The sequence below is a fragment of the Phyllopteryx taeniolatus genome, chromosome 18, assembly GCF_024500385.1.
Source record: "Phyllopteryx taeniolatus isolate TA_2022b chromosome 18, UOR_Ptae_1.2, whole genome shotgun sequence".
Taxonomy (NCBI): Eukaryota; Metazoa; Chordata; class Actinopteri; order Syngnathiformes; family Syngnathidae; genus Phyllopteryx; species Phyllopteryx taeniolatus.
Window position 1 is genome coordinate 17,911,451 of NC_084519.1, and position 22,240 is coordinate 17,933,690.

The window sequence follows — 22,240 nt, forward strand, 5'->3', positions numbered from 1 at the left end:
ACAAGATTCAGGCTCATCAATTATGTTGTCGCCTACTGCTGTTTATTTTTTTTAGGCCTTAGTTGTCTAAGCGCGACTATCACACATCACTCGGCACACTCACTTTGACCAGAAATAGTGTACTGAATCGAGAATAACAGAAGATTGGCTTGTCAGAGGACAACAGGAAGAAAAGCAAAAGATGGAAAAACAGAAACAAAGAGGTGAAAAAATGCAGAGGCACACAGCTCTCCCCTTTCTTCTTCTAGCCCGTGTATCCGTGAGGTTGTATCAAGCTGCGCCTCCTCAGTTTTCGCTCACAGTGAGTTTAGCAAGTCACTAGCAATAACCCAAAACAAACCAGCACATTCGGCTCAAAGTCTAATTACGGTAGGCTCGCAGATGGTGCTTGTTTCCTATTAATCCCCAGGCACATGGGCAAGCTCGTCAACGTCAGACTTTCAACACGTCAAAAAAAAAGACAATGTATGTGTGTAATTATTTCAGTCACAGGGTCTGTGGGGGACAAACACTTGAGCGTTGAGGGATGAACATGTTCTAGTTATACATGAGGTACAGGAGAGCAAAGTAGCGTAGCCACCGTGAGACTGGAAGCCGCACACCCCTCGCAGCAGGAGAGATGACAGTGCGGGGTTTGTGATGAATAATGTAATAAGCGGTGGACCAACTGAGGATAACGACATCCTTGTGTACAAATATGGCAGCCACTGACATTTGCCTTTGAGATTCATTATATTTGTAATACAGTAATCTGTTCCAGACTCATAACTCTCGCCATCATGAAACCTTGGTTGACTGTATGAGCAATATTTAAGGAACATTTTAACATTCAAATGGAAGAATAGAATTTAAACAGGCTATCATTAGTACGTTACAAAGAACAAAACCCTTGCTGTAAATGATGTTAATGGTCACATTTTTAGGAATATAAATTGCCACTGGTGTATCAGTAGGAATCAACCTGTTCATGTCATGTTTTAGATTTGAACCTCAGAACTATGAGGGAGATGTTCAAACATTTAGTTCCACGGTACTGCCCAAAACATTAAAACACAACACACAAAACAACTAACACTACATTTTGTCAAAATGACGCGCCGATGGCAGCTAACCAGTCACCGACTAGCACAAGGAGCTAACACAGCATTCTACGTCTTCAGTCAGGGGTCCTTCTCGGCAAACAGAGGGACACAAATGCACAACGCCAGTCACAGGAGATCCAAATCGAAGTCTGTTGTTCGCAAAAAGCTGGTCAATAACGGCACCAGCGGGTCTTAATTAAGCTGACGGAAATTGAAACGCTGGACAGGAGTGCTTGGAGACTTCCGGAGTCTTTTCTACTTTGAATGAATGATTTCCTGCAAATTCTGTAAGCTTTAAGGCAGAAACTTTTAACTAATGCTGTTTTTCTATTGCTCTCTCTTCTTCACCTCATCCCTGCCCTTTCTCCCCCCCCCCATCACCAGTCGGTCCCCCTCTCCGCTGCAGGCGTCAGACAAGGAGAAAGAGAGCCCGGTGGAGCTGACGGAGCGCTGCTTCAGGGAGCTGCTAGGCCGAGCGGCCTATGGAAACATTAAGAATGCTGTCACTCCTGTGCTCATGTAAAGTGACCTCCGCCCAACACAAAGACTTTATTCTGGATCTTGCCTTTGCTAATCAAATTCAAACTCCACGGCTCTGTATTAAGATGAAATCGCTACTTCATATATTTAAGCTTCATGTTTCCTCCTCATCTCCATTCTCCTCATTTCCTATGCTGTGATAGAAAGCTATTTTCCATCCATCACTGTGCTGGTTTTTGCCTTCTGTCATTTTCCCTCACTTTGTCCCTGTTCGCCCTGCGCGCAGCAGCTGCAAAGCAGAAGTGACCTTGATGGTGTTTGATAGATTGTGCGGAACATCTCTTTAGCGTTGATTAGCCGTTTATGTCACTCTGCAGCTTGCGGCGATGTCTTAGAAATTCCGTTATAATTTGAGTGAATAAGTCATTTCTGAAATCTGTATTCTTCATCTGTGTGTCCCTGAAGGCACCTCGACAATCACTCTCTATGGCAGGGAAAGACCTTTGCTGTGCGTTGCTTTAAAATCATCATGTACTCCATTCAGGTAAGTGCGACGCTGACACCGTTTTGTACCGATGAAAACCAAATGTTATGGGACAGATTTAGCATCACATAAACAGAAATCACTGTATGTAAATATCTAATGTTTTGATACGTCGAAGCGTTATGACGTTGTGTAACCAGGTAAAAGGATTCCAACGATTTCATCAAAGCAATGCATTAACATTTGAAACGTGCAGTCTATAGTTTAAGGGCTGATTTCATTGAACCAATTTTGACCTGCACAGGGTTGTCAATGCTTGTTGCATTAAAGGGAACATAATGGAAAAGTGACTTTAACTCCTTTTATGTACCGTACAGATTTTGGTATCGAATGCCCAAAACGTATGTGGTAGGTTCACTAAAGACTCAAAATTGTTTATAGGCGTGAATGAGAGTGTGAGTGGGTCTTTGTCTACATGTGGCCTGAGACAGTCAACAGTCCAGGGTGTACACCGCCTTTTGCGCAAAGTTAGCTGGGATAGGCCCCAATTCCTCTGCAACCCTAGGAAAAGCGTTTAAAAAAACTAATCTGGATCGATGGACTTCGCTGATACCTGGGGTAAAAGACACAATTTTCTGAACTCCACAGAATTATTATTACGTCAAAGGGAAAAGCTAAGCTGAGCAGCAGTGTTGTTGGATGCGCAAATTAGCGTAAACCATACTGGCACAGGCAATTAATTGAAATTGGATGTGAATGTGAGTGCATTGTATGTGCCCTGCGATTGGCTGGCGCCCAGTTAATGGTGTACCCCGCCTCTCGCCCGAAGATAGCTGGGATAGGCTCCAGCGTGCCCACGACCCTAGTGAGGATAAGCGGTACAGAAAATGGATGGAGGGATGGATAATTTTCCATGCCTCATCTGATAATCTCTCGTGGCACACACGGTTGGGAACCACTGAACTAATGAATTCCGATGTTTTCAAAATGTGAGGTCCCCACGCTACCACACTACATTGGGCAGCTGTGGCCCAATGGTTAAGCTCATCGCCTGCCACCGTGGGGGACCTCTGTTCAAAACCCGACTGGACCATCCGCCAACATCCCCCGGACTCAACGTCTGTGGTGTCCTTGAGCAAGACACTGATAACCCAAAATGCTCCCCGGGCGCTTCAGCTGCCCCCTGCTCCAGTGTGTTCACTGTGATGGGTTAAATGCAGGGAACAAATTTTGTGTGCATGCATGCATGTTCATGACAATAAAAGGTGATTCTTCTTCTTCTTCTTCTCAGGGATCCTTACTAGATCGCCCTTTTCCCCCAATGTCGGACCTTGTTATTGCACAGCAGCGGTATTGATTTTATGTTTTTTCCCCCTCCTGATTCTTTCAGTCACAGCACTCCCACTTGGTCATCCAGCAACTTCTCGGTCATCTGGACGCCAACAGCAAGAATTCCGCCACCATCCGAGCTGGGATAGTTGAGGTTTTGCTGGAGGCGGCCGCCATCGCAGCCAGCGGCTCAGTCGGTGAGAAGATTAGATCAGTTCAGAACCTGGATGCGCCTGGTTTGTTGCTGACTGTGTTTGTGCGCGCCTTGTAGGTCCCACCGTGCTGGAGGTGTTCAACACTCTGCTGCGACAGCTCCGTCTGAGCGTGGACTACGAACTGACCGGTTCCTACGATGGCAGCACCAACATCGGCACCAAGATCATCAAAGCTCACGAGGAGAGACAGCTGCAGGAGGCTGTCATCAGAACCATCGGTGAGTGTATTTTTGTGCCGTCAATGCTTTCATTGTAACCCACGCGGATACATTGGACTTAGACTACCTCAGAGATTTTTGTGCTTTTATTCCATATCTGCGTGGAACGTTTAACAAATTCCAGATGATCTATGAGGATATATTGTGGCCATCTATGATTGTCTTTTTCAGACTTGCGTAATACCTTATGGACTACTTAACGCTCCAAATATTTTTAAAAATCCTTCCTACTAAATAAATATACAACCCCAATTCCAATGAAGTTGGGACGTTGTGTTAAACATGAATAAAAACAGAATACAATGTTTTGCAAATCATGTTCAACATATATTTAATTGAATACACTACAAAGACAAGATATTTAATCTTCAAACTGATAAACTTTATTGTTTTTAAGCAAATAATCATTAACTTAGAATTTTTATGGCTGCAACACGTTCCAAAAAAGCTGGGACAGGTGGCAAAAAAGACTGAGAAAATTGAGGAATGCTCATCAAACACCTGTTTGGAACATCGCACAGGTGAACAGGCTCATTGGGAACAGGTGGGTGCCGTGATTGGGTAGAAAAGGAGCTTCCCTGAATTGCGCAGGCATTCACAAGCAAAGATGGGGCGAGGTTCACCTCTTTGTGAACAAGTGCGTGAGAAAATAGTCCAACAGTTTAAGGACAATGTTCCTCAACGTACAATTGCAAGGAATTTACGGATTTCATCATCTACGGTCCATAATATCATCCAAAGGTTCAGAGAATCTGGAGAAATCACTGCATGTAAAACCAACATTGAATGAAAAACCGACATCAACGTGTAAAGGATATCACCACATGGGCTCAGGAACACTTCAGAAAACCAATGTCAGTAAATACAGTTCGGCACTACATGTGTAAGTGCAACTTGAAACTCTACTATGCAAAGCAAAAGCCATTTATCAACAACACCCAGAAACGCCGCCGGCTTCTCCGGGCCCGAGCTCATCTAGGATGGACCGATGCAAAGTGGAAAAGTGTTTTGTGGTCCGACGAGTCCACATTTCAAATTGTTTTTGGAAATTGTGGACGTCGTGTCCTCCGGGCCGAAGAGGAAAAGAACCATCCGGACTGTTATGGACGCAAAGTTCAAAAACCAGCATCTGTGACGGTATGGGGCTGTGTTAGTGCCAATGGCATGGGTAACTTACACATCTGTGAAAGCACCATTCATGCTGAAAGGTACATACAGGTTTTGGAGAAACATATGCTGCCATGCAAGCAACGTCTTTTTCATGGACGCCCCTTCTTATTTCAAGAAGATGATGCCAAACCACATTCTGCACGTGTTACAACAGCGTGGCTTCGTAGTAAAAGAGTGTGGGTACTAGACCGGCCTGCCTGCAGTCCAAACCTGTCTCCCGTTGAAAATGTGTGGCGCATTATGAAGCGTAAAATACGACAACGGAGACCCCGGACTGTTGAACGGCTGAAGCTGTGCATCGAGCAAGAATGGGAAAGAATTCCACCTACAAAGCTTCAACAATTAGTGTCCTCAGTTCCCAAACGTTTATTGAATGTTGTTAAAAGAAAAGGTGATGTAACACAGTGGTAAACATGACCCTGTCCCAGCTTTTTTGGAACGTGCTGCAGCCATAAAATTCTAAGTTTATGATTATTTGCTAAAAACAATCACGTTGATCAGTTTGAACATTAAATATCTTGTCTTTGTAGTGTATTCAATAAAACATAGGTCGAACATGATTTGCAAATCATTGTATTCTGTTTTTATTTGTGTTTAACACAATGTCCCAAGTTCATTGGAATTGGCGTTGTATTACAATATTGCCAAATAACATTAGTATTACACTTTGTTTGTTTACTCATTCAGTAATTTATTGCAGGACTCTCTTGCCAAGACATTTGAATTTAAATTTTATTTTGCTTATTCTCGTCTTTTTTTTTAACCCCTTCCTTCTGTCTTTCAGGTTCCTTTGCCAACACTTTACCAACCTACCAGAGGTCTGAAGTCATGCTCTTCATCATGGGCAAGATCCCTGTCCCTGGTGTCCACCCGCTACTACCATCTTCAGGCTCTGGGTAGGCAGCATTTATGCATACATATTTCCTAATTATTTTTTATTTCATTTTATTTTTAAAAACCGCGTTGTCTTGAGATATGAGTTTAATTTCTTCTGAAAGTTTGTCGTGTATTCTTAAAAAAAAAGAAAAAAAAGCTCTCTGAGTATTTTTATTTCTACGTGTTGCTCAATGTTTGTATTCAAATATCCGTTGCTTAAAGGGTTATACTGTAACCCCGTGAAATCGATGCTACTTGTTAGCACGTCTCTGTCTTTTCTCATTATGTGTTCAAATTAGCGTTAAGCTAGTCGATTTAAAGGCTAAGCTATGTGGTTGTTTGAAATGCACAAGGTGGAATTCTCTTTGTTTGATGTTTAGTTTGACAGTAAGCTTGATGTGGGAGTGGCATTAAACGGCTTGAAACCTCTTTTTTGAAGAATCTCCAAAGTGGTGCTTGATGTGAAGTGAGTTGAGTTCACTGCCACCATACAATGTTCGTACGTTGAATTTGCGCTCGCAAGTCAAAGCAAAAAATTGGCCGAGCAATGTCTCGTTTCAGGAAAACTCTTAAATCAAGTCACTCGTATCTCAAGGCACCACTGTAATCTTACTTTGGCCTAAATATTTGTGAGATTAACGTTTTGCATACTTTCTCAGGCCTGAGAGTACGAGGATGATTCAGGTTATGTTACTGAAGTCCTTGGTCCAGGTAAGTCTGCAGCTCTGCTTGCTTAATCCAGTAAACAGTACAAAAATGGTTCAAACAACAACGATATGATCCATAATCGGTATGTTACGAGACGATGCACATTTCTACGTGCAGGTGACTGCAGGTTTCCAGACCACCAACATGCTTACAGCGCTCCCGAGCTCCTTCCTGGAGCCTCTGCTCTCGTTCTCCCTAATCGAAGACCCCGAGGTCCGGCTACTGGTGCTCCAAATCCTCCTTAGTCTCATTGACAGGCATGACAACCGGCCCAAATTCTCCAACATAAGGTGTGTATGTATGTGACGCTTAAGTCACCCACTTGGACAGTGGGCGACTTGAGGTATAGTAGGTAACAAAGCTCGGATCGGCTTTGTTAAACTTACTGTCCAAACAACCTCCGCTTGGCTTTGCTTTGCAGCATTATCACGGACATCTCTGTGCTGAAGCTTAAAGTGGACAAGTGCTCCAGACAGGACAACTTGTTTATGAAAAAGGTAGCTGAAGAGGCTGGAATTTGGAGTGTTTTATATTCTGGTTGACCGTGTGTTCTTGAACGCCTTCCTTCTGTCCCCAGCATGGCCAGCAGCTTTACCGACACATTTACCTGGGCTGCAAAGAGCAGAGTAGCGGCAGGCAGCACTACGAGAGTCTCTTCGCTTTGCTCGGTCTTCTCAGCGTAGAGCTTGCCAACGAAGAAGTGGTGGTTGACCTCATTCGTCTGGCGCTCGCTCTGCAGGTATTTATGGAATGGAATAAAATGTTGTATGTAGCTGGAGTTAGATATTAATATATGCTATCTGCAGGTGTTTAAAACGAAATAGTAAATGAAAATAGCAAAAATGAAGGCCATTACAAAGTTCTAAATTGAATATTACAAGGTATTATATTTTCAGTCTGTGAAGTGTGTAAGATAAGCTTATTTTTCAGCACCCAAATGACAGAAACTAAAAAGAAAGTACCTAAAGCCACGAATGATCTGTAAATTTCAAAAGTGAGTATTTTCATTAGGTGCCATGCGTAAATAATCAGAAGAGGCGATTGTTTGCTGGACATTTACCGCAAAGACATGTGAATTGCTAGCATAAATATGTGGAAGTTAAAATCAGTTGTAGTTTGCTTAGGTTGACAAATTATTGCAGGAATCTCTCTGTACAGTATATACCCCGTAGCAAAACTCAAAGGTGGTAAAATGAACTCCGATGCTTTAAAAATGCCAGGTGTGGCGTGTGGACTTTCATCAAGGATCCTTACTATCCATCCATCCATTTTCTGAGCCGCTTCTCCTCAGTCGGGTCGCGGGCGCGCTGGAGCCTATCCCAGCTATCATCGGGCAGGAGGCGGGGTTGCCAGCTGAACCGGTTGCCAGCCAATCGCAGGGCACATACAAACAAACAACCATTCGCACTCACATTCACACCTACGGGCAATTTAGAGTTGTCACTTAACCTACCAAGCATGTTTTTGGGATGTGGGAGGAAACCGGAGTGCCCGGAGAAAACCCACGCAGGCACGGGGAGAACATGAGAAACTCCACACAAGCAGGGCCGGGGATTGAACCCCGATCCTCAGAACTGTGAGGTAGACGCTCTAACCAGTCGGACACCGTGCCGCCGGATCCTTACTAGATTCTCTTATTTTCTTTCCCATGTAGGAACAAAACCCAGAGGTGATAAAAGTGATGTATACTAATGCAGTGTTTCACAACCTTTATTGAGCCAAGGCACACTTTTTTTTTTTTTTTTTTTTAGAAAAATCTCATGGCGCGCCACCAAACAAAAATGTCACAAAAATTATATTACTGAAATAATAGTGATCTTGTCTCAATATACTCACATTTATTTACTCAGCGTGTGTATGCCATTCTGTGGCAACAGGTGGATACGCAGGTTGGTTATGTTGTGATTATGATGTTATGATCTCTCATGGCACGCTAATGTACTGCCGAGCACAGTGGTTGTGAATCACGATACAGTACAAATGAATTCTGATGTTTTTCTGTTTTTAGAATGTAAGTTAGTGTGGGCATTCCACAGGGGTCCTTACTAAATCCACTCCCCCCAACCCCCCATGTAGGACCTGGCTTTGTCCACCGATGAGGCGCTACCTGTTTATAACCGCTGTGCAGTCCATGCGCTCGCTGCCGCCTACCTCAATCTCATCTGCCAGCTCACCACTGTCCCAGCCTTCTGCCAGCACATACATGAGGTCAGTTAGGCTTCTGTTAAGCAGCTATTGTCAATACATTTTCATTTTTCACACGCGCCTTACTCCTCTCCTCCTCAGGTGATCGAAGTGAGACAAAAAGAAAGTCCTTACCTGTTGCCTGAGGATGTCTTTATTGATGTGCCCAGGTACGTCCACGCTGTACTTGTTCCCCTGACACTTACATTACATTAAATGTGACACCTCTCCTCCCTTTTCCCAGACTCCCCTCCTCGCTTGACAAGGTAGAAGGCGACGTGCTGTTCCTCCAGTCCAAGATCACGGAAGTTCTCGGAGGCAGCGGTTACAACACAGAGCGGCTGGCGACCCCCTATGTCCCTCAGTATACTGGTGAGGAAGTATTCTTAAAGGAGCTATGTTATGCATTTTTCCCAGTTGTCGGAATACCATGTGAGACATTATGGTTCCTAGCTGATCATGTCATGGACTGAGAAACTGTGTGGGTGTGGTTATCGTGTAAATTAGCCCTGCTGTTACGTAACAGCATGGCAAATTTTTTATATCATTTTCAGAAATAAGAAGATGATAAAATATTTACTTGGGTGTTTAATTTAATAATTAATGGGTGGACAAGAACAACAGAAATTACAGTAATTATTTGTATACATTAAAAAAGTAAATTATCCATAACAAGGCCCCTTTAAATTAACCATCTTTTCCTCTCAGATCACATTTTTACAATGCCGTTCTACTTATTTGTTTAGATGAGGACCGCCTGTCAAAGAGAAAGAGCATCGGGGAGACGATCTCACTTCAAGTTGACGTGGAGTCCCGAAACAGTCCAGAGAAAGAGGAGGTAAGAGCCCAAATTCCTTTTAATGCGTTGCACCAACTCATGCGATGACTTTGCAAAATAAATCATCACGTCGATCATGTAACGCCTTTCAATCCTGCGCCGACTGTGATCGCTGCATCCGTTTCTGTTTTTGCAGCGGACTCCAGCTGAGGAAATCACCTTTGAAACGTTGAAAAATGCAATCGGTATGTCCACTCTCTCACGCTACAGTGTATTTCACTTTCCCAAGCCCTGTGCAAATTGCTTAAAAAAAACAAAAAATGAATGGGCAGACCACCGCAGACGATTCATATTGAATTTGGCAAGTGGGGAGCTGGACATGTTTCTCGACAGAAAACAAACATAGGTTATTCATTCAAATATTGAATGGCTGTAGTGGAAGCTTCAATGCCAACAGGATTGCTTATTACATTGCATTAACATGACTGATTTAATTTTCATAAGGGTTGTTGCATATTTGTCTGGCATGGAATTTGGGCTTGTCAAAATGGAGAGGATGTTTGTATCGGTCAGGTTTTCCACTAGTTTGTTAGTACCTATGTATGTTATGGCGATGCATGATTTATTTCAGTATGTTTACATTTGGGAAACAGTGGTATAAAAACCCCTCCAAAAGGAGCGCTGAGGCCAATTCCTTTATTTTTTTATGTTGAAAACGTGGGGTCGGACATCTGAATTAAGGATGGTTGTTGTTCAGTCATCAGTCCTAGTTAAAAAAAGTAAACAAAAAACAATATTTCACAAATTCTGCCAGGGTATGTAAAACTTAAGAGCACAACTGTACATATATACATTCCTACCTATCCCTGTCATACTGGAACAAAAGTGTAGGCTACACCATAACCTCATAACCTCTAGGTGGCGGTGTCATATTGGAATGAAGGTGTACAGCTTTTTCATAACCGCTAGATGGCGGCATACATTTATAAAATGTGAACGTTTTTTTTCATTTTCCCCTTTACCTATGTATAATGTCCACTATTGACTTTTGACATTTTTTGGGGGGTGCGTATTATACACGAGAAATTATGCTAAGTTGCGTACAGATTCATTTCCACTGCTTAGTCAACTCATCGTCGTATTTATTGCATTATTAATGGCTTTAAGACCTTTTGAGATACGACCCTCAGAACTGTGAGGCAGACATGCTAACTTCTCGCCCACCCTAAATACTAAGTTGAGTATCAGATCCAGATGCAACTGCCTGCAAATAAAAGCTGAAATATTTGTATCTTTTGGCGTCATAGCCATGTGTTTTCAGTCCACAGGAAAAATAAATGAATTGGCCCCGCCGTTCCTTTTAGGGAGTGTAATTCATAATTCACTGCATAACAAAGCACTCATTAAAATGCTGAGACAACCGACACTGGCCCATATGGCAGCAGTCATCTATTGCTGCAGGAAGTCAAATAACTAAAGGCCTCTCTTTGATGAATCGTGAGAGGCACTGGCTCATGCAAACAATCTTGTAGCTGCGAGTGTATCATGGGTGGCCAACCTACAGCAAACAAGGGCATTTGCAATTCTAAGAACAATAAAAGCGGCAAAGTTTGTTTTTGAAGTACCCCTGGAAATGGCCAAGATCACCTTTCTGTGGAGTTTGCATATTCCCCTCGTGCTTGCATGGGGTTTCTCCTGGTTCTCTGGCTGCTTCTTTAAAAAAAAAAAAAAAAAAAAAAAAAAAAATCATGTTAGGTTTATTAAAGACTTTAAATTGTCCATCGTTGTGAATGCAACATGAATCAAGCGCTACAGAAAATGGACAGATGGATTTATTACCAGTTACCAGCTAACTAGCAATCCTTTACTGCTCAGTTTTTTTTGTTGTTGTTTTTTTTGTGTCAATGTCTTTCTGTCTCCAAAGTGTTCTGTAAATTGACTGTCTGTTGTGGTACTAGAGCGGCTCCAACTACCGGAGACAAATTCCTTGTGTGTTTTTTTGGACATACTTGGCAAATAAAGATGATTCTGATTCTGATTATACAGGACGTTCTTGTACCTGAAATGGCCCCGGTCGGGAAGTGTTTCCCCACACCTGATGGATTCTTGTATTGTTTCTCTCTCCCCCTAGTGGACAGCGTGGGCATGGAGGAGCAGGAGAGGGAGCGGCGGAGGCAAGTGGTGGAAAAGTTCCAGAAAGCTCCGTTTGAGGAGATTGCTGCCCACTGCGGCGCTCGGGTACAACAGATACATCTGCTTTCCACATATGCTTTGTTTTTCTCCCTCACGCGTTGTTTTTCTTGTTTTGTCCTGCTCAGGCCACGCTGCTGCAGAGCAAACTCAACCAGATCTTTGAGATTACAATCAGGTGAGCGACAGCGATGGTTTGTATCAATAAGTTTCCAAGATGATGAAGACGACGACGATCTCTTCTCAGGCCGCCGCCGAGTCCGTCTGGGACCTTATCGTCCGGCTATGGCCAGAACCAGACTCGCTCGGTGCCCATCTACGAGATGAAGTTTCCTGACCTTTGCGTGTATTGAGACGGCACAGTTACCGAACCTTTCATCGACCGTTTGGGGAAACTGCAACAGCTGGAGATGTTTTTTGGTGGAAAAGGTGAAAAAACATGCACCTGGGGCAAGCCAAAATCTCAAGAACAAGCCATTTTTTTCCTCTAGCTCGCCATGGTAGGAATATCTTGGACAATCTTTTCCGTCTTCTGCACTGATTTTGTTAAACCTTTTTTTTTTTTTTTTGAGCCAAAAGTGCTGTCCATCCTCCCACCCGGCCATTGTTTTACCCTTATTTATTATTCTTATTACTTTTTAACAGTAGAATAATAGGTTTCCCCAAAGTTCAACAAGAGGTCCCCCTTGTCTAAATGTATACATAGAGAGAACTATATAAATCTTTAAGCTCATGTACAGTCAAGAAGTATGTGCGTGTAGGTATGTGTATATATTGTATAAGAGCTCAAATTTTAACTGTTGTTAGTGCCCATCAAGTCTTTAGCTAGTACAATTTTTTCTTGTCAGCGACGAATTAAAATATGTAACTGCTGCCCTCGTAAATCCAGAAAAATCAGAAATGTTCCTATTCTGTCTCCGCTCAGGTTTTCTTGGAGTCTAGGTTTGTGGTGTTGCCATAGCGATCTGACTCATGATGCGCAGGTTGACGCCTCCGTTTTGTGGCGTCTTTCCAACTCTAAGCCATCGGCAGTATGTGTATAAACAAGTCGCAGGTAGTTAAAAGCAAAAAAAACAAACAAAGACAGGCAATAAATGAAGCACTCAGTCGGTAGCAGTTCTTGTGTTTGGATCGTGGTGCTGCAAGACAGGGGAAGGTTTTAGTCTGGCTTGGTCTATTCCAACAGACTTTCGTCATATGGAGCATGCTGAGGAGGAGACTGACGAGAGTAACCAGCCCAAAACAAACAACTGAATCAGGCTGTGGTGAAAGCATGAAAAGCATCACACAATTAGAAGGCAAAAAGTTGTAACAGAATTGAAGCCCTTGCCTGGCCAACAACTGTTGGTAGCAGTTCTTGCATGTGTTTCGATCATACGTATGTCTCAACCCACAATTTCCATTGTTGTGGTGCTGCAAGACGGTGGAAGGTTTTAGTCTGGCCAAGTCAATCGAGCATGGGTTTTACCTGCAAAAGAGTAGACTAAAGTGAATAACCGGCCCAAAACACATGGTCAAAGTGCTTCGGCGAGCGCCTGAAAATGCATCACCAAAGTAGGAATGCAAAGGTTCCAACTAAAATGAAGCACTTGCTCAGCCAACAACTGTTACTAGCAGTTATTGTATGTGTTTAGATCGTGCCGCTGCGAGACAGTGGAAGGTTTTAGTAGATCTTGACGGACTTAAACCCAACAGAGCATGCAGAAGAGGAGACAAAGAAAACAACACCTGAACCCACAATCCCAGTTGTTGTTGTGCTACAAGACAGTGGAAGGTTTTAGCCTTGCCAAGTCAGTGTCGCCAGACTTAAACCCTAGAGAGTATGCGTTTTACCTGCAAAAGAGGAAACTACAGTAAAGTGAGAAACCATCCCAAAACAAACAACAACTGAAATAGGCTAGAGTGGAAGCCTCTCAAAAGTGAGAATGCCAAAGTTTGAACAAAAACGAAACACTCTCTCAGCCAACAACTGTCGGTAGCAGCTGTGTATGTTTGGATCTGTGTGTGCGAATCAACAATTCCCATTGTTGTGGTGCTGTGAGAGTTCATCTATTATCTGCCGCTTCCGTGAATTAAGGCGGTCTGATCCCGTTTGTGTCCGACTGTCATGTGTAACACGGTCTGGTCGCCCCTCGTTAATGGACATCCTCATGTTCGTGTGGTTGGTTTCCGCTTCTCTGTTGTCTCTGTTTATTGTTTGCGGTTCGCAGTCATGTCTTGTGACCTTTGGTCGTCCAAGTTGTCTATGAAGCGTCCCAAGGGATGTGATTCTCTTCTAATTTCCCAGACCCGGCGTACTTTTGTCATTCCCCCCATGTAGTCATGGATAGCTTTGTTTACAACGTAGTGCTCGTGCAGGTCAAAAATTCATTCTGTGAACTTTGCACTTTAAAAACTGGAGGACCTAGTGACCAAGGCAGCTTTATTTTGTTTTTTGGGACGTGAATGGAAAAATGCCTTAGCGGTCGGTGTGTCCTGCCTGACGTTGCATGCTCCTATAATGTGTTAGTTCTACAATAAAAGTTGCCAGTCGACTACAATCATTTTGCTTGGATTCTCTCGTCTTTTTCCTGTCACACCAGGAATTTATTGTGCGGTTTTGAATTTACTCAACAAAAATTATATTGCAGGTTTGTATATGTGTTTTTATATCTAAATATATATATACATATATATATATATGTGTGTGTGTGTGTGTGTGTATATATATATATATAAGGCTTCACTGTAATATCGTGCGGTGTATGCCAAATATCACGGTTTGGTATGGGCCTTGCTTTTAAGGTCACGGTTTGGTTCACATTTGCTTCTGTAAATGAACAAAGACTGTTTCATCTTCTGTCTAAATAAGAACAGATTTTATTAAATGCGACAATTGCAGTTTGAACAGGGTGAATTACTGTGCTATAGACACACTAATAATATAATTTGTTATGCAGTTGGCTCCATCTAAAGTGCCTGTGATCAAATGTTGAAATGCGGCGTTGCGGTTGTACTGCACTATTGAATTTTTGTCTGCCAGCCAGGAACGTAGCTGCGCTGTGCTTGTTTACGGACTAGCCTGTAAACAGTTCCACTTCTTGTCCCGTACTTAATACTGTGCATTCTGTGAGGGAACCCTACATGCGAGCAATTGCCTCTCTATGTTGGATTATTATCATTTTAACAAGTTTTGAACAGAAGTTTGACAGCCATGGTTTAAACAATGGCATAATCTTATTACGGACATTTACAACAAAGAAAAGTAACAGCACTCGGACATACTTGATGATACATGCTTGATCGTCCTTAAACATGCCAATGACGAAAACTGGGTAGTTATTGATAGCAACCATGCAAAAGTCAAGCGTCCGGGCTCCAAACTCAGCCCATTATCCTTTGCACATCATTCAGAAGAATGCCCTTGAAGATGCCGACCAGCGTTCTCGGAGGGTTCTTGGCATCGACATTGCCGATCTGTGGACTGCCCCTTGGTAGGCGCGTCTTCATCCCCTGTGGTCTCACCTGGATCTGATTGACATCCTCCTTGCTTGTCAGATGCCTGCGAGACTGAGGGTGGAAAATAGCCTCTGGGGAACCACCGTTGTCCATCGGGAAGGAAAAGATCTTGACCGGTTTGCGTATGCCGCCGGAGGGTTTGCTCCATCGGAAATGCTCAATCGCGTAGGGGCTTCTCTTGGAGCTTTTGCTTCCAGGTGTCATGTACCTGGGGGGTTTACCCCAGCGAAAGTGCTCCATGGAATAGCCCCGCTTGGCACTGTCAGACCCCGCTCTGGGTTCTTTGGTCTTGTTCCTGTTGGGTTTACTCCACCGGAAGTGCTCCATCAGGTAGGAGCGCCGCTTTTCGGCTTTAACTTTGCCGTCCGTCTGAGACGTGTTGACTCTGACGAGGCGGGGGAGGAGTTTATTTTCCCCGCTGATGTTGAGGACCAACTCTCCCAGATCTGGACACTCGGTCTGGCTCGCTGACTTGCAGACTTCCAGGCAGTCCTAGATGGACGCAATCACACAAATGCCAGAGAACGTCAACAAGATTCCATTCCACGTATTCCTTTTGACTTGGCCTTTGAAGTTACAATTTTGCGACGTTAAAAACAATTCACTCAACAGGGTGCCGGTTTTCTTGCTGCCTCTGCATTTTTATAGCACCCTAAGTGGCCAAAAAGGCTTCAAAAAGGGATTGGCAAGGAGGGTTAAATGTCGCAAGAAATGGCCCCCAAAAAATGAAAAGAAGAAATTTCACAATGGTGGAAATTGAGTTTTTATATTTGAGGACGTTCAAAATTTGTTTGCAGAATAAGAACAAATTCAATGACAGTTTGCGAATGAGGCTCACTGTGACTCACCAGCAGTCTCCCGTTGTTGAGCTTTTTGCAGATGGAGCACTCGGACCCCAGCGCCGGGATGGAAATGAACGCCACCAGCAGCACCGACAACCAACGTGGATGCTCCATGCTCAAGTCCGGTCCGCAGCTGCTGAACCTAAAAGGCAACATGAGTGGACAGAATCCATAAAAATATCCATCGTTGGTATCTGTGTTGTTCCATTTCAACATCCTTCATTCCAATATTTTTCGAACATCACTGTGACGTTCAGGCAGGGTCCGTTTTGACAACACACCCAATACAAAGCAAATCGAGTAAAAGAATAGTTTTCTTGGCATTTCATTCCAAAAGCTCTCCATGCTGTTTTTGGACAACAACAAAAACTAATTGGAGGGTGAAAGAACATTGATGCTCAAGTTTATGAATGCACTGTACCCTGTCCAATGAAATACATGCCCAAAAAAAAGAAAAGCAAAGATGCGCTGTGTTTCTACCAAAAAAAGTAGTCCTACAACTGAACATTGCAACGCATTTAGATCCAAAATAAAACTGGTTGTGATTCAGATACAAATAAATAAAATGACACATGCTTTTTACACTACACTAAATTTGAGTATACTATGTTTGGATGAATTCATTAGTTTGCTGTACAATAAAAACGTGTCCGGTGCTCCCCCAGTATTCGCAGGGGATAGGGATTGCGTTTGACCCCCAATCGCAAAATTCTGTGGATAATTTACGCCCATAATTGCACTGAAAAAAAAAAAAAAAAAGAGGGGGGTTAAAATCCTCCAATTCTTGAAGAAGCAAAGAAACTGCTAATAAGCTGTTTTGGAGGGGGGGGGGGGGGGAGAGAAAAATAATAATTTAATTGGAAAAAATAGCTGGGATAGGGTCCAGCATGCCCACGACCCTACTGAGGATAAGCGGTCCAGAAAATGGATGGATGGAAAATGAATATATATATATATATATTCATGAATAGGTGCATCTGCAGGTGCGGAGTATGCGGGGGTCCACTGGATACACTTTTCAGACGTTTTTAAAAAATATATAAATTCATCCTTTCATCCATTTTGAGACCATTTGTTGTTGTTTTTTTAAACAAATTGTCATTGAAACCAATGTGAACTGATGGTGGCCAGATGTGAAGTTTTCTGTCGCCATCTACGGGTGGCATTCTGAAGCGTACTCAAATCTTAACTTTCTGCTCCTATCTCAAGACAAAACAAATCAGCCAAGCAAGCCGAGGCAGTCGCATCTCAAGGCCCCGCTCAGAGCACCTGTGCTTGATTCTCCTCGATTCGATCCACATTCCAGTCGCTACACGGAATGAAAGTTGCCTTTGATTTTTGATGTTAAGAGGCTTACTGGACCTGGTGGGACCCACACACACACACACACACACACACACACTTGAGCTGGGTGAGAAAACCTGTAGCAGGCGTGGCCTCGCTTGCTGTCGGCTCACCCTCATTTCGTGAATGCAAATGCACGTTACATGCACGCCGAAGAAAAGCGATGGTACATAACGTCTGAATGGCCTCGTAATGAGAGCCTGAGGACAATGACTCAAGTTCTAGTGGAGATGCTTTCCTTTTTCACGTTTTTTGATTGTAAAAAGGTCTTTAAAGTTGCTAACCACCATCAACGTATGCTTCGTGCATGGATTTATCCGCTGTCATACGAAACGAGAATTTTGTTGTATTTAATATAAAGAAATCACTGTAATTAGTGTGAAACCAACATATTTGAACTTGAGCTATGTCCATGTATGTTTCTAATTATGGTTTGCTCGACCCTAGTGAGGAGAAGCGGTGCACAAAATGAATGGATGGATGGTAAAATTCTACGCAGTGGTACGTTCAATTACAAGTGCCCAAGTTTATTGAGTTGATTTGACATTTTTTTGGTGTGTGCTGCAAGCCAAAATTTGCTCTGCGATCTTCAAATATGGGCGATTCAGCCGTTTATTGAACGGGACAGATGCAAAACGAAAACGCGAGGAGCTCGGAGCAGATGCCAACACTGAACTAATTGCGGGGTAAACAGCCGAGTTTGCTCCCGGAACGTATTCAACTTAAAAGTCAAGGTCCCACTGTATTTGATCATAACATTAAATGGGTTAAGCAGGAGCGTCAAACTCATTTTTTGTCATGGGCCGCGTCGTCATTACAGTTTCCCTCAGAGGGCCGTATAAGTTTATAATCGCCTCATCATATTTTTACATATGCACAAAAAATGGATGGATAACTCGGTTTTAAATCAGATGTCAAGGATAACAGTTTGTTCTTTGCTGGTGAGAAAACCAACACATTTAACTTTAAATGTTTCTCATTATGATTTGATGCCAGAATGCTGGAGTTGATCCTAAATTTAAGCGGGTAAGGGTTTAAAGGAACAGATTTTCAAGGGAGCCCTAACATACTGTGTGTTGCCTTTACATAATTGCGGTCAAGTTTTGTATAAAATCCTGCTAAATTCTTGCTTTACGAGACCGCGGTGTAGTTCTACATGTTAATATTTAGCGGTTAACGACTCAGTCAAAAATGGTATTTTTGTTAGACTTAATTATGGTCAAGTTAAGTTTTCACTCACAGGACGGTGCTCCACCATTGATGTTTTCAATATGACGTACTCGTTCGATTTATTTATTTTTTTTCCCATCAGCCCGACATTTTTGCGTTTGAGTATTCAAATCAAGTAAAATTGATTTATATATCACTTTTCATACTTTAAAATGCAACACAAAATACTTCACAGAAATGAAAACCGACAAATAAAATGGCAAGAAATATACAAGACCCATGTTAAGAGATTAAAGTTGTAATGTCATCTAATAAACTCGTCAAATGTTGTATAACGTTCCAAAAATCAAGTTGTAATGTTAGGATGAAGTCATAACGTTACAAGAATATAGTCGAAATTAGGTTTTTAGACACGAAAAAGTCAACAAGTAGCCATTTTCAAAAAATCCCTTTTGCAAAGTTAGTTTTTTTTTTTTTTTTTTTTTTAAGTCTCCGAAACTGTTAGCATATAAACAGAGAAAAAAAAGCTCTTCTTTGTTGTGGCAAAAAAGTTACGTTACAAAAATATCGTAATATTCATATATGGATATTCATCATGGATGAAAACACAGGCAACGACTGAGAACTATGTTGTACTCAGTAGTGGAGATATAGCGTTAAACCTTTTTTTTTATCATTTCAGTTTTCCAGATTTTTTGGGGGCGTGGCTAAAATGGCGCCCAATGACACGCACTCGCCATGAGTCGCCCCTCCCCCAATATTGAAGAACTCGAGCGTGCTCGTTGGCATCGGCGGTTATCTGGCACAATTGCAACAATTTCAGTTAGCTAGCTCGCTAGGCCTACGCCTGGAAAATACATCTTCCGTTCAGATAGTCTGCTGGCGTGGCCACTTTAGAGCGCCTCGTTGTCGGCCATGAGTGCGCGCACATCATCGTCATCGTAATAATGATAATGATACATTACACAATCAACACATACAATATATAATATTCAGTAAAAAAAATAAAATAAAATAGATTTAAAAAAAATTCAACATTTTGTAGCAGAGGACCAATTATCAGAGCAACAATAGCACCAAGTAAAAGTGTGAACAACAATACGTCCGTTGAAAAAAGAAATGTTTTCAAGCGAGATTTCAAATTTGTCCCCTAAAAAGTGGCAGTAATTGCGGGCCTTGATTTGAAGTTCTCCTTCACCCTGAAAATGCCCAACTCGATGTTTTTTTTGAATGATATCCCAAATCCCGCCCCTAACCTTGCCGGCGTCTGAATAGAAAGTATTTCTTGGCCGAGCCTTGATGTTTTAACGCATGTCTCCTGTTCAAATGTGGTCAGATTTCAGCCTTCCTTACCTTGACCATGTCCCTGAGGACTGAACGCCTGATACTTTATGGCTACAGCAGATAGCTTACCACTGTGGAATACTTTATGCCAGGACTGGAGGACAACCGCTTCGTAGTCGCTTCACGCTTGAGTCTCTGGAAATCTTTGGAAGTTATTTGTTCCTTGCGACTTCTTTTGATAGTTTCGTGATCATGACCCAATAGCTTTGCAATTTCAATGCATTGCTGCGTTCCTCTTCATTTTTTAATTCCATTTTTTTTTTTTTTTTTATATTTTATATATTTTCAGAGTCAGTCAAAACTCTTATTGGCCCATTTTGTCTGAGGCGGTCACTCTCAAAGTGTGCTACAAGTACCATTCCTGCTATGCGGAACAATCAATGCCCGAGTAGAGTTCACTTGTATTTAACATTTAGTAGCTTAAGTCTGTTTTTTTTGTTTTTTTGTTTTGTTTTATATTTTCCTATCCAGTTTTGTTATCCGTTTATTGCTTGTGTTTAGAACAAATATGTGATTAATTCCAAAATAATGATCTATGCTTTTAATCCACTTTTTTTTCAAGGAAACATCCAAGGGTCCTGTTGATGCATTCATCCCAAATGAAGAAAAATGTAATCAAATGTAAATAGTTGCACTACTATGAGATTTTCAACAAGGTAACTTGTAATTGTAAGCAACTACATTTCCAGTCTTCTTGCCAACACTGTTCAAGCAAAGTTGTTCTCTTCTCCACACTTACCGTTTAGAGTAAGAAAAAAAAAAGGGAGGGGGCCGTTGAGTGGATTCATAGAGATTTGAGGATGACAAGAGATTATTTCTATTTTCATGACTTCAAAATTGAATGTTGGTCAAAATTTCTGATTGATATTGTACTTCATATTTTTCCTGTCCGCCTTCTGCTAAATATTTAAGAGTGACCATCCCTCCCATTCGTTAGTCTTTGTTTTACTGAAATATTGCAGATAGGTTATGCAACCAGCTGCGGTCTTTTCTTCTCATCGGGAAATTGTTGCGTTTCTTTGCATCTTTGAGGTCGCAACCAAGCCGTGATTTACTAAACACTCTGTTCTCACTTTTTTTTAATATAAAGAAACATTTTAAGTAGAAAGGCATGCAAAGCAATCAGCTGATCTCACTCACTCATCCCTGCTAAACCTAAAAAAAAAAAAAAAAAAAACTAAGTGAAAATGTTCTTACCTTTACGGAGTGAATGCTTTCTTTTTTGGTAGTCTCTTTCTGTATCTGTTTTTTTTTTTTGGTAGTGCGCTGTGACTCTTATGCGGCACCTCTCAGCTGCTCTGCGCTCAGTCTTTGTGTGCTCTCAGCTCTTTTTATAGAGCGCCTCAAGGCCTCGGGTGTGAGATGGACGTGAGGGATCTCCCACTCGGTGTGGGCGGGGGATCGATTCTTAGTGTGTGCATGTGTTTCAGTGTGTGCGTTAGCTCACGTTTTGGGGTTTTTTTTTTTTAATCAGTCGCACAGCTCACGTCACTGTAGGTGACGGCGCCTTGAGAATTGACCTCTGACTTCCTCCCGTAATTGTCCCTGAAACACAAAAAAAAAGATGTAATGTTCCGACTAAACGCTGATACAGCTGTGCCTTGAGATACGACTGACCCGACTCACGTGTTTTTCCAGATAGACGTGTTTTTTTTTTTTTTTTTTTGCTTTGACTTACAAGCAGAAAATTACAAGCGCTGCATGGTGGCAGTGAACGCAACTCAAATCAATTTGGCAGACAGTGAAATATTCTTCTCAACATAAAACAAATTACATACCGTGTATTTAAAAAAAAAACATAACTTTACCTTTAAATCAGATAGCTTAATGCTAAGGCATAATGAGAAATGCCATAGACAGGCTAACAAATAGCCTCCATTTGACAGTGTAAGGGTTATTTGAACACAAACAGTGCAGCAACACATGTATACAGACAATACAACAATATTGCTGGAAGCCATATGACAATATTTCAAATGTTTCTGTTTTTGACATGTAATTCCTTATTTTCTATTCCTATTTATTAAAAAAAGGATTATGTTACGTGAATAAAGTTTGGATGTTAAAAGAATTTAAATCACGATGTTATGAGAATAAAGTCGTAACATAAGAAAAAAAAGTCTCAATGTGACAAAAAAAAAAAAAAAAGAGCGTAAATTGCCAGCATTTTTTTAATGTGCGCCCCGCATCACAGCGCTGGTCCAGCCCCCTCAAGAACTGACCTCCATCTTCGTCCTTCCTGGAGGATTCTGCGGCGTGACAGGTAAGGTTTTGTTCCATCAAAAGTTGATGAAATGTCATGTTAATCCTTTGCTCCCGATCCCACAC

General features: G+C 42.1%; 2 protein-coding genes across 5 annotated transcripts in view; one reads left to right on the forward strand and one right to left on the reverse strand.

Moving 5' to 3' along the window:
• Positions 1–14,257, forward strand: part of efr3bb (EFR3 homolog Bb (S. cerevisiae)) — a 34,506-nt gene extending 20,249 nt beyond the window's left edge. For 3 of the 4 annotated variants that reach the window (XM_061753525.1, XM_061753523.1, XM_061753526.1), the window contains 16 exons: positions 1,467–1,601; positions 2,028–2,106; positions 3,437–3,572; positions 3,647–3,808; positions 5,763–5,874; positions 6,514–6,565; positions 6,680–6,852; positions 6,984–7,059; positions 7,140–7,301; positions 8,639–8,770; positions 8,849–8,916; positions 8,991–9,118; positions 9,493–9,584; positions 9,721–9,769; positions 11,656–11,892; positions 11,962–14,257. In XM_061753525.1, the coding sequence (XP_061609509.1) occupies positions 1,467–1,601; positions 2,028–2,106; positions 3,437–3,572; positions 3,647–3,808; positions 5,763–5,874; positions 6,514–6,565; positions 6,680–6,852; positions 6,984–7,059; positions 7,140–7,301; positions 8,639–8,770; positions 8,849–8,916; positions 8,991–9,118; positions 9,493–9,584; positions 9,721–9,769; positions 11,656–11,892; positions 11,962–12,041 (1,873 nt within the window). In that variant the 3' untranslated portion in view covers positions 12,042–14,257. The remainder of the gene's footprint in view (positions 1–1,466; positions 1,602–2,027; positions 2,107–3,436; positions 3,573–3,646; positions 3,809–5,762; positions 5,875–6,513; positions 6,566–6,679; positions 6,853–6,983; positions 7,060–7,139; positions 7,302–8,638; positions 8,771–8,848; positions 8,917–8,990; positions 9,119–9,492; positions 9,585–9,720; positions 9,770–11,655; positions 11,893–11,961) is intronic. The other variant, XM_061753524.1, reaches the window with a different exon arrangement.
• A 286-nt stretch (positions 14,258–14,543) lies between these two features.
• LOC133468087 (pro-opiomelanocortin-like) lies at positions 14,544–21,387 on the reverse strand. The gene is made up of 3 exons (XM_061753527.1): positions 21,110–21,387; positions 16,061–16,196; positions 14,544–15,704 (listed from the first exon to the last, which is right to left on the reverse strand). Exons 2-3 carry the CDS (start codon positions 16,166–16,168, stop codon positions 15,078–15,080), a joined length of 735 nt encoding a protein of 244 aa, XP_061609511.1. The 5' UTR covers positions 16,169–16,196; positions 21,110–21,387; the 3' UTR covers positions 14,544–15,077.
• Between the last annotated feature and the right edge of the window lie 853 nt (positions 21,388–22,240).